Source organism: Stegodyphus dumicola, chromosome 6 (assembly GCF_044657685.1).
Source record: "Stegodyphus dumicola isolate Sdum_Otavi_A_Nest chromosome 6, ASM4465768v1".
In the NCBI taxonomy this organism is placed as follows: domain Eukaryota; kingdom Metazoa; phylum Arthropoda; class Arachnida; order Araneae; family Eresidae; genus Stegodyphus; species Stegodyphus dumicola.
Window position 1 is genome coordinate 57,906,300 of NC_140773.1, and position 12,927 is coordinate 57,919,226.

The 12,927-nt window shown below is 31.9% G+C and overlaps 1 protein-coding gene across 1 annotated transcript in view; it reads right to left on the bottom strand.

The window, feature by feature from the left end:
- Positions 1-12,927, bottom strand: part of LOC118188303 (phospholipid-transporting ATPase VA-like) — a 220,211-nt gene that overhangs the window by 47,473 nt on the left and 159,811 nt on the right. Inside the window, exons 4-6 of the mRNA XM_085818334.1 lie at positions 3,854-3,939; positions 2,140-2,246; positions 126-257 (exon numbers count right to left, since the gene is read on the bottom strand). Coding sequence (XP_085674460.1) covers positions 126-257; positions 2,140-2,246; positions 3,854-3,939 — 325 coding nt within the window. The remainder of the gene's footprint in view (positions 1-125; positions 258-2,139; positions 2,247-3,853; positions 3,940-12,927) is intronic.

A 12,927-nucleotide genomic window follows, 5' to 3' on the forward strand; every position in this document is an offset into this window, starting at 1 on the left:
TTACCCCTAACTTTATTAAAAAGTTCATTTACTAATTGGGTCATAATTGGGTTCATTTAATAATTTCATCTTTTAAAGTAAAAAAAAAAAAAAAAAAATAGCATTCAAACAACATATTAACTTACCTACAGCTCCTAAAAGGCACAGTAAAATTAGCATCACTATGCAAAACATAACATCACGATTCATAAGTTTTTCTAATTTGCTGCGTTTATAGCGAGGACCATCATTGTTTAGCATTGCTTTAGTTTCATGACCTTAAATAAAATGATTCATAGATTGTTTTTAATATTTACAACACCATAAAACATTTTTAAAATTTACATTTATACAATAAGATAACATAAAAGTTGAAATAAATACTGAATCTAACATGAAGATACGAGGAAAAATCATAAAAATCTGGATGGAATGGAGTACTATTTTGTTTCATAACATATGTTAAAATTACTTTATTACAGTTACAAAATGAAAAGATTATATGATACAGTCATTAGAAGGAATGTCAGTGCATTTTGTGTTATGCATATTTATCAAATACAATTCAGAATTTGAATAAGTAATGCATGATTTATTTCATTTTATTCCCCCAAATTATTAATTTTGGCTTTTGATTCAATGATGAGGTTCAGACCATTACCCACAAAACATGATAAAATAGACTTTTTTTTTTTTTTTTTTTTTGGGTGGGGGGAAAGAAGGGAGAACTTCTAATTTAGCCAAATAGAAAAACAGAACACAAAATAAATAAGTACATAGTTATCATTTAGTTAAGCAGATAAAAAGAGAAATAACTTCTAGCAATTTTACTTATTTGTACAACTATATTTATTATATACAACTGCCTCTTCTACGCAGCTTTGTTTTAATTTCATCATCATTTTGCATCTATTTTTTATCCATTAATACTGAATCATTTTCCCTGTTTTTTTAAATATCTAATGAGGAACAAAGCAACTGAACAATCAAACTTAATCCAGATTTTTTATTTGTTTTACATTAATTATAATTAAAGTTCATTCAACAAAAATTACTACACAACTGCTTTCAAAATAAAATTTTATTTTCTACTTTGAATTAATTGACTAAACTATTTTTCTCCTAATGGAAAAATGCAAGACTGAATAATTCTTTTCTTCTGCTCATAGAACAGTAAGCCCTTGACAAACGTCAGGATTATATCATTAATGCATTGAACATATGGCCAAATCACGTTCTGCAAAGTTAGCTATAAAAATATATTAGGTATAATTCAGACTAAAAATGTATGTATACTTTAAACAAACCGAATATTGTAATCAAAAGAAAGATGCAATATAAATGTTAATTGAAAGGACTATTATTATTATTTAATAATACATGATTCTTTTATTATTTTTTTTAAGTTGGTGATTATTGCTTGGGACAATGACCAATGAAATCTTTAAAAATTTTATGGTAAGGAGCACAAAGTTTTTCAATGCCTCTCATATACTGTCTTCTTTCTTCATTTTGATCACTCTCCATTGGAAAATCAGACAGTTCCTCTGCCTTTTTTAAGAATTCGTTTATGTTATTGCATGTTAAAGGCGCTTTATCTTCTACATTACCATTGCTTTCACTGTAGGCTGGTGTTCAGATCATACATTTCCACATTTGTTCGTCATTTCTCGATTTCTTCCATATTTTAAAATCCTACGTTGCCAAGTGCTTTTGCAATTTGTACAATTGGTTTCGTTTTCAGTCGATGGAAATCCATTAAAACTGTTTATAACTGCTAGCCCGAGTTGATTCCAGGAAGCATCCATTGTTAATGACTGAATGTTGCACTGTGTATAAATGAAATTTTGGTGTCGGACAAATTAAGCAGAAACAATTATGATAAGTGTATACGCAAAACTGCATTTTGCAGATCCTCATTCAGCAAGTGTTTACTTTAAGTGCTCTTTTTTTGTTTTGGGAACAAATTTTTAACTACCTATCTTTGCAATTTTTGCTACTCGCATTTATTTCTACATGGAGAGAATTTTTGATTACCACTTTAACTTTTTTTTTTTTTTTAAATTGGAGTTTAACCCTTAATTGATCAACAGGAATACAGCATAACAATTTTCATTTCACATATATTATCACATTCAGCAACAGAAAAGACAGTCTCACCAGCATATACTACAATGCCTTCAACAAAATCTGTATTCTTCAGCAAGCAGTCCTTCAAGAGGAGGTTTTCTTTGCTAATAGGCACTTTGACACCAGTAGGTAGAGTTCTTAAGAGTTGAAAGAAGGAAGTAAAATAATTATTAGAACATTTACAAGCTTTAATTAAGAAGAATAAAAATGTAATACAGTGAACTTTCAATTTTACGGATTCATACAGACCATAAAAGAAATTCATACAGTAATTTGCAAATGGGAAAAAGATTACAAAAACAATAATTTCTTTTAGACCAATGCAACAGTTTTTGTAAAAATACAGACTTTATCAATTAAAGAAACATGAATCGATCGTACTATTAAGCACAAAATGGAAGACAAATTCATTTTTAAAAAAATATTATTTGAGAATTTATTCAAATATGGTTAATGAAATTTGCGTATGCACATCTGAATAATAATACTCAATAAAACGCAAAAAAATATTTTAATTCACTGAAGGAAAATAGACATCGCAATACTTGCACATATATAACATAGCTACATTATTAACATAGTTACATTTAATATTTTATACCTTATTACATAGTTACATTTATTATTCTTAAAATGCGCAACTGAGCTAATTTACTAGCTCATGAGCTGAGCTAGTAAATTAGTTCAGTTTCAAATGTTATATTCTCTCTATAAAAATATAAATCAACAAACCTAAATTAAAAAAGATATAAATAATCTTTTTTCTGCTAACCTTTACCCCCCTCCAATTGTACATTTACATTAATGTTAAAACAAATACTGTTACACATTTTTCCCTTTCAGGTTTAGAACTCTTCTGTCAAATTGACTATTCCTAGTTCTGCATATTTTTACTTTTCTTCTAAACATGTCCTTGATAATTCATCAGTTCATTTTGATAGTCATAACTGATAATTGTTACAATGGTTATTAAACAAATTATGAATTAAGCTATGTGCACATATAACTACATTCTGTGTTCGACACCAGCGTAAATTACAAATAATTACTCAAAGATTAATCTGAAAATTTAGTGTTTATGTTACGGGGATAAACCACGTGGATCGATATACTTGTTAATGGCTATGTCAATATATAACTTCGAACATTATTAAGAGAAAAAAAAAACTTGAATTTTCCATCCTTTTCACAGACTCTAATTTAGAGGGGTTGAAATTTAATTACAATTTTACCAGAGGCCTAACTCAATTTATTGCTTTTCTGAGTAAAAATGAAAATTAGAGGCGATTACAAGATGATCCGTCTCGGCAATCTGCTCAAAATTTAGCATGAAATACCGTCATTAGGTCAGCAATTAACGGTAATATTCTAAACATAAATTATTGTAAACATGCTCCTTATTAAATGGAGAAATATGAATGAATTATTGCTTAAAATACGTAAATAATATGTTTGAAAAAAACGCCTTGCACCTAAATTAGTAAAAATAATTTTAATAGTCAGACTTTCAATAATACGTTACATACATATCTTTTTAACAAATACAACTAAAAATTAGGTTTAATCTAATGCTTAGTAAGCAATAAAAAATTAAAATAAAATCCTTGAAAAATACATAATTTCATACTTATATTACACACGGAGTAAATTTAATTGGTAGTTTTCTCATTAGCCCTGTCAAAAGAATTCATGAAATAGCATGCAATTTAAATACATGAATGATTAAAAGCAACCTCATACTTACATGCAGCCATTGAAATGATATATTTTATGATTAGGAGGATCACACTCAATTCTACCTTGGAAGGACGAAGGATGGAAGACATAATCCTGAAGTGAAAATAATGAAATGAAGCATAATAATTAGATTCTACTGTTTTACAAGTTTTACATTTTAGAAGTTTAACTTATTCGAATCAAAAGTAAATTTTTATAATTAACACTGTATTATTTTAGTTTAATATTATTTAAAATGAATTTCAACAAAGAGGAAAAAATGACTAACGCTTCAACTGCAAAATCAGCAGAGCTGAATAGGAAATTGAAAAGTTAATCTTCGTAGTTTATTTTCTTGAAATGAAAAGTTAATCTTCATAGTTTATATTATAATTGGATAACTATTTTCCTCAATCTGAAAGTTACTAATTTAATAAATAAGTGAATCAAAAATAAAGCCTTGTCTTAAAAAACAGAAGCCTCCAAATGCATATATAATCGAAATATTTTTATAAAGGTGTTTCTTAATTTTTTAAAATTAAGTTAGTTTCTTTATCAGTAAAATAAAATTAATTAAATATGGCAGTTTTATAAGGTACAGTAGCCTCGCATCTTATCTGGTTACTGGTTGATAGTTACCGGTAATATTCAAAAACCGCTCATGTTCAAATCCATTGTATAAAACAGTTTATATAACATATAAACTTATCCTATGCCCTAAATAATTAAACATGTCCCTTGGCTTAGTTATGCATCATTTATAATATAACGTAAATTCTAGCATAAGTAAGAATAGCGTAGAAATAATTACGAGGCAATGAAAAAAAAAATTATTTAAAAAATTACCAAAAAAATATATGTGAGAGAGAATTCCTGACAGAAACATCTATTATTACACACTACAAATTTTACAACAATTGCATAGAACATTATTAATAGTTTTTCTTTTTCAAATTCAACTGAATGATTTAATACTGCTATGAGAGACAATGCAATTCTATAAAAACGTATAAAACTTAGATCGGTTTACTGCAGCTTGATCAAGACGTTTCCGGTGCAGTTTACTAACATCATAATATTTGTAATGCAACTTTCTTGTTACATGAATAAGCAGTATTGCTTATTCATGTAACCCGCTATTTGTCAATTAAGCATTCATCAGAAATTACATCTAAGTACAATCACCAGCCGTGCCACACAGGGTGCAATACAAGGAATGACCGATATTACATTGCAAGGGGAAGATATGATAACATACAAACAAACACAGCCAGACACAGGTATCGAATCAATTAAAAGCCAACCTATTGAATTAATTTAGCTTTCTAAAAGTTTTCCCAAATGAAAAAAATGCTTCACAACTGTGTATAAAACTGCCCGCCCCTTGATACGGTTAGTGTTTTTGAATCACATGTAGTCAGAACTGGGTTATTTGAAACTGCATAAAATACAGCAAAATTATAGTAGCAAACGAAGATTATCAAATTTCAAAGAAAACTATGAAAAAACGTAGAAATGTTTTTTGAATGATTTTCTATTAGTTTTCAAAAATTTAAATGATGAAATTTAAGAAAAGAAAACAATATAAACTTTTAGCAAAGTGTTAATATAGTTCTTAGAACGAAGACAAGTAGGATAGCAAGCTATAACGCATGCGAAAACTATCGAACCTAAGAGGAAACTTTTTTTAAAAAACATTCTTACAGTGACCAGTAGTTATATTACCAATTCCGAAAAACAGTTAAGAGCATACCGCAGGTATACTTTTAAATAACGAGGTATAATGCACACTGAAGGTATAACATAGGTATTGGCTATACCCTCAGGGTAGACAAAATTCCCTAGACAAAATATCAGCAATTCAATCATTTGGCCTTTGGTAGGCTAAAAATATATACTGAAGAAATATAGAATTACAGGTCTGGGGTTATTCGAGGCGTAAGACCCTTTCTTATGCCGACTATTTAAACAATCTCATCGGTACTTGGACACATGAAAATATTTATAATGACTGCTTATTGTTAACAATGGCAATTGAATCATAACATATACATTTAATACGTTAAATGAACTAGGATTAAAATTAGAAAGCAAAAGTACGAAAGAAATTTAAAATGCAATTAAAACGTTACATCAAACATATTTCGTGCAGAGACATTCTTCAGTAAAAACACAATTTGACTTTTGTTTAAAAAGTCTATTCTTTTTATTGTAAGTGAAATAAAATAAAACAACTAACATATAAAATGAACTTATGATATTAAAAAAAGGGGGGACTTCATGGGGGGAAGACAAAGAGAGAAAGAAAAGTTTCAGATTTTACAGGTTAAAAAAAAAAAAAAAAAAAAAAAACTTTTTTTTTTTTTTTTCGAAGTGAGAATCATGCATACGTTCATGCAGATTTTTTAATACTTACATGAAACACAGGGCGATAATATTTGGCGACAATAATTAAAAAAGTGATACGCCGTTTATAGTGATTCAAAGCAAAATGCCATTTCGACACTAATGTCCATTTGGGACTAACGTCCTTATAGGGCTTAAAAAAAAGGGTGGCTCCTTTCCTCTCCATCCATTTTGCTTTCAAGAACTTCAAGAATCTAAATTTAGTACTTCATGAAAATAATGACAATGACTATCAAACAAAGTATTAATTATCATAATTAATAGAACATAAAATACACTTCAGTATAAATTTATTACATGTATTTGTTTTGTAAAACCTTTTTCAACTTTTAAGGGGAGTTGGAACCCCAAAATCTTCAAAAAATTGTGATTTCGGTTTTTTGCATTTTCAAATTCTCTACACTTTTATCTTTCTAAAAATACCATTCTTTAAATCTCTATGAAAATTAAAACTGTAAAAAAATCTCGTTTTAATTTGACATCTACTGCTTTAATCAATGAGGATTTTTACATAAAAACGCGTTTTTCTCCAAACGTGATTTTTTTATACTCGATGTACCTTTTCTCAGGAACTACTGGTCACAGGTATCTAAACTTTTTATGGCTTATTTATTTGGCTCCCTAATATTTACTGAAATGAGCTTTTTGTAATAAACTTAAAATTTTTTTTTTTAAATTTTTTTGTGTGAGTAAAGTGCTAAATATTACTATGCCTAACAAAATATCCTGTAATTTATTCTAAAATTCAAAAGCTCATTTCAGTATAATCAGATGGGTATACTTTAATTACACAAAAAATTTCAAGCTTGTATCTACAGCAGATTTTGAGGAAAGGTACATCGAAAATGACCAATTTAACATTGTTGGTATGGGGATTTCTGATACCCCTTAAATACTTAATTATTAAAAAATACATTTTTACAGCAATAACAAAAAGGGCATTTAAAATATGATAACAAGGCATTTAGATATAGTAATGAAAAACTCTGGTGATGGTAGGATGACAAACTTTCCTGACGATTCAAGCCGACATTGAACAGTTTTAGCTTGAATTTTCAGGCTCTCTTTTTATATTGATCATAACTCTGGTGGCTTAATTTATCTTCGGTAATAGAAACAATAAGTACTCCCTGAACCTTAAGGCAGAAGAATTTCATTTAATATACTTAGAAAACATAAAAGTAATAATATTAGAGAATAAAGTGACAAACTATTAATATAAAATTCATTAAACTAAGAATAAATAAAGAATAAATTTAAAAAAAAAAAAAATTGTTTACTTGTAGAAGGAAAAGTGATTCCACCAGATCTTTAACTAAGCACTTAAAATCTGATTTGATTATTATTATTTACTTTACCAGCAGTTTTATTAAAAAAATTAAGGGGCTATAGAAGCCGTTTGCAATATCGATTATACAACTGACTCGATTAAACCTTGGATTATAAGGACTTATATTTTATTTTACTATACTAATATTTGCTATGAATATATGAATTAATATTTCCTTAGAAAATATTTTCCATATTATTTCACATCATCAACTCTAGAAGCCACAATCAGAAATAGGCTGAATTTCTATTTCACATTAATAGAAAATGTTTTGATTGTACTTTATTGCAGTTAGATACGTACACACTCGTACATAATGCAAATACAGAATTGAAAACAGTATAAAATTTAAAGAATTTATATTTTGCATAATGCAGCAACATTTCACATCATCAACTCTAGAAGCCACAATCAGAAATAGGCTGAATTTCTATTTCACATTAATAGAAAATGTTTTGACTGTACTTTATTGCAGTTAGATACGTACACACTCGTACATAATGCAAATACAGAATTGAAAAAAGTATAAAATTTAAAGAATTTATATTTTGCATAATGCAGCGACGTGTTATTATTAGTTTTTTGACTTGCTGACTGTTTTATTCGGAAAAATAAATGATAGAAAAGAAAAAGAAAGGGGAACAAAGAAAAGAATCGAATCTAATCTATTTTGATATGTATATTTATGCAAGAAACTGCAACTTTCATAAAATATTATATAGCGATCATAAACTTTCGGCACGCACCGTTCTTAGCATTCAGTAACGCAATCAAATCAATAACATTTTAATAGTTTAGAATTAATCGTATTTCAGATGCAAAAATACGGAACAAATTCATTTGACAAATTAAGTATTAGTTTGAGGAAAAGAATATAGGTGGCAGCACTATACGAATTCGTTTTTGCGATGACATTGCGCCTGCTTGTTTCTTTAGTTACTTTTCCCCTTTAATTCTGAGCTAACGGTGTAGCTGAAATTTCAGTTCGGTGAGGTTGGATTGTTCGAATTAAACTGTGTATCACTTTTGCATATATTTGAAAGCATACCTCACTTTCGCAATATCTGAAATTTTTTATCAAATAATCAGTTTACTTCAAACAGAATAAAGCCATTGCGTTTAGGTTTTAAATAAATGTTTAAAAAACTATAACGGCACTAGCTTTATACAGTCAAAAATATATTAAAAATAAATTTATAGCTCTGACAGAGTAATCAAAACATTTTCTCTGAAAAAAGATCGTCTGTTCCAAAATGTTCAATAAAAGAACAGTGAATACTTACCTTGGGGTTTCTTCTTTCGTTTCCGTAAACGAGTCCTCAGATGGCAAATATTTTCTATTTTCTTTGCTTAGATTTAACCCTTTGATTACGAACTTAAAAAAAATTACCCCGTTTTCTATCCACGTCAAAAAATATATCATAAATAAGGTAAATTTAGCATTTGGGAATTTTTTTGACAAACAGTTTTCAAGCCAAAGGCTGGGACACACATGTCAAAAGCCGTAGTTAATGGTGGGATCGATATGACCACACGTAGTGATCGACTTACTATAAGCACATCTATTATTCTGGAAAACTTTATTATAGGAAATAGATTTACATAATATGGTACAGGGTAAAAAGCATTCTTTGCATAAAACAACATTACACTGTAAGGATCTTAAGTTTTACTAACGTTTATTTTATTTTAAATCTTTACTATCACTTCTTATTTTCTACTTCCGGCCAGAATTATAAGCGTGAAGGTTTTTATGCAAAGTTTGTCTGGCGAACGCCAAGTATTTAAGTGTGGCCTTTTTGCCAAGCGAAAGAGAGGAAGCAGTAAGTCAACGCAGGCCGCTTACCTTAGAAGTTACGCAGTTGCTGTTCGCCTTCCAGGCCAGAGGTTTTAATCCTCTTGATAAATTAAACGTATTGTAGTGTTCACAGTCTCTGTGCTACATACGCTTCCTGTTATTATAAGGCCAATCTTCCACGTGTATTATTCTAAAGTTAAATTAGAGTTTAGTTTTATTTTTATACTTTTTTTACGTTAGACCCCGAGTGGAGGGTCAGTGTATTCCGAAGTACGGAAGTTATTGTATATAGAGAAAAATAAAGGGTTGTGTATACCCTTCGTCTGTATCCTGTCTACTTACCACAATTAGTGAACATAGCTTTAGTAAGCTCTCTGTTCCGAGTCAGGTCCTTGTATGTTCCCGAAGAAGGTTAGAAGGAACATTGAACCTGATAGTGGCGCCCAACGAAGAAGAATAACCATGGCCGAGTTTCAAGAAGAACCTGTGCTGCCTGCAGAAACGGCTCAGAATCCAGAAATGCCAGCTGCCGCCCTGGAAGGATTCGGTTACATCGTCCAGACCTTGCGCGCTTCGATGAAACCAGAAGCAACGTTTAACGGAAACTCACCGGTAACCAGTTTTTTGGAAAAATTGGATGACCACTTCATGCTCTATCCCGTGCACGAATTTCAAAAAGTTACCTTAGCTACCAGCGCTTTGAGGGGCCAAGCGCTTAACTGGTTCAAATGTATAGGCAGAAGTCTCTTGGGTCAAGCAGGAAGTCCCACCTATACTTACGAAAATTTCAAGATTGCCCTATTAAAAGCCTTCCCTGTTGTAAGGGATCGTGCGAAATTAGAAACGGAACTTTTCAGCATATATCAACAAAGAATCGAAAACCTCTCGAGCTTTATTTTAAGAAAAATTCACGTTTTCAAGCTCTTGTATGGAAACCGTCCGGATCCTGAAATAATTCAAGTGATTTTGCCGAGGTTACTACCCCAAGTGCAAGACTTTATTGAATTAAGAAATCCGACTACACTGGAAAAGTTATTTGAGCTAGCAATCCAGTTTGAAAGTAGAAGAACGGCGGACGTCGAAAGAAGACGCCAATATCAACAGCGAAACCAATTTGGTACGCCAAGACTACAGCAAACTCAAGCATACGGCTACGGAGAAAAAGCGAATCAGTGGGCAAGGAAACCCGAGCATTCAAAAACAGCCGGCGAACGTCGACAGTTCAATAGCAACCCAGGAAAAAAGTCTCAAGGCCAGGGGAAAAAGAAGGAAAGCACGGAAAGGAAAAATAATTTAAACTAAAACGGATTTCTGCTCACGAGAGGGTGCGGAAATCTGAAGGCCACGAAAACCCCTCTTCCTACAACTTAAATACAGTAATGGTGAAAAATTTGACTCTTCCGAAGATTGAAGTCTTGGTGAATAATATCCCGGCCACCGCACTCCTGGATACCGGCGCGCAGTGTTCCTGTGTGGCAGAAGTCTTTTTTAGAAAGTATTTTCGCAAATACCGCATATATAATGCGGATAATACGACAGTATTAGCGGCGCAAGGAGAACAATGTAAGTGCGTAGGTAAAGTACCTTTGTATATCCGTATCAAGGACGAACAAGTAAAGGTGATGTTTTTTATAGTAAAGAATCTGCAAGCACATTTGATCTTAGGAATAGACTTTCTTTCAGGCGCACAAGCTACACTGGATTTTAATGAAGCGTCCCTTAAGCTGACAATGAAACCAGTGCGTGTAAAAAAGGTTGAACCGCCAAGGTTAAATCTTGACCACCTGCCTAATGACGAGCAAGATAGAATCCGACAAGTGGTAAGTGAATTTGCTTCGTTATTTAGTGATATTCCAGGATTTACTCAGGTTACTAACCATAGTATTGACACCGGAGATGCATTGCCAGTTCGTCAAAAACCATACCGGTATGATAAGAATAAGGAAAAAATTATAGAATGGCATATTACCGATATGCTACGTAAAAAGATCATAACGCCCATCTCAAGTAGTTATGCTAGCCCGGTGGTTTTATGTAAGAAAAATAATGATTATCCTTTGGAGCATCCAAAAAGGTGGAGATTCGCCATTGATTACCGTAAATTAAATTCCATAACGAAATATCCGGTATATCCGTTGCCGATCATAGAAGAAATTTTAAGGAACATAAAATCAACCAAATTTATGACGACTGATTATTTTCAAATAGGGGTGAGGCCTGAGGACGTGCCTAAGACTGCTTTTATAACCAACTCTGGCACTTATGCATTTTTGCGTATGCCGTTTGGCCTTTCAGGGGCCCCGGCAACATTTCAGCGATGCATGGACATTGTGTTAAGACCTGTTCTTGGAAAGTCCACATTTATCTATTTAGACGATATCATTATTACTAGTGATAATCTCGACCAACATATACAGGATTTAAGACAGGTGTTTTCTTTATTAAATGAGGCCGGTCTAAAAGTTAATGTCGAAAAGTGCAAATTTGCAGCCCCTGAATTAAAATATTTAGGTTACAAAATATCGCAAAAAGGGATCGAGACAGATGAATCAAAAATAATCGCTGTACAAAAGTATCCGACTCCAAACACGGCAAAGAAGCTCTCTTCTTTTCTAGGACTTTGTTCATATTATAGGTCCTTTATAAAAGATTTTGCGGCTATCGCTGAGCTATTGTTAAAATTAAAAAGGAAAAAGGCAAGATTCTCGTGGACGGCCGAAGCCAATAGTGCTTTCGAAAAATTAAAACAAGCATTAACGCAAGCCCCTGTGTTAAAATTTCCTGAAAAGGATGAAAATTTAGAAATTTCAGCGGATGCTTCGGATTATGCGGTAGGAGCGGTACTTTCGCAAAATCAGCAGCCCGTGGCATTTTTTAGCCGAACTTTAAATCAAACACAAAGAAACTATTCCGCGACCGAGAGAGAGGCACTTGCAGTTCTGTTAGCAGTGCAAAAGTTCCGAGTCTATTTTGGAAAGGCGCCGATAACAGTATACTCTGATCATGCGGCGGTAACTAGATTGTACTCAGGGAAAAATTTATCCCCAAGGTTAATAAGATGGGCACTCAAGCTGCAAGAATATAATCTGGTAATCAAGCATACCCCCGGAAAGGAAAATATCGTAGCAGATGCCCTATCACGAATTAAATTAGACGAACAGGGTAATACCGTAAAAGTTGCAATGCTTACAGCGTGTACAATAAATTCCCGAGAAACTGTAATAACAGAACTGGGTAAGGATCCTGAGTTTGGAAGTATTTATGAGTATTTGAAGGATCCTGAAAATTTTAGCCACCAAGATATTGTGGCGATAAGAAATAGGGCGGCCCATTACGAACTAATAGATGGTCTATTATTCTACACAAAAACTACGAATTCCAACAACGAATTTCGACCTGTTATCCCAGCTAGTCTTAGATTAAATATCCTGCATGAGCTCCATGACAGCCCTTTAGCTTCTCATGCTGGTATTCGAAAAACTATCCAACGCGTACGCGAGGCAGTCTACTTTCCTGAACTGCAAAAGTTAACAAGGGCGTATGTCCAGTCCTGCCCAACATGTCAAGC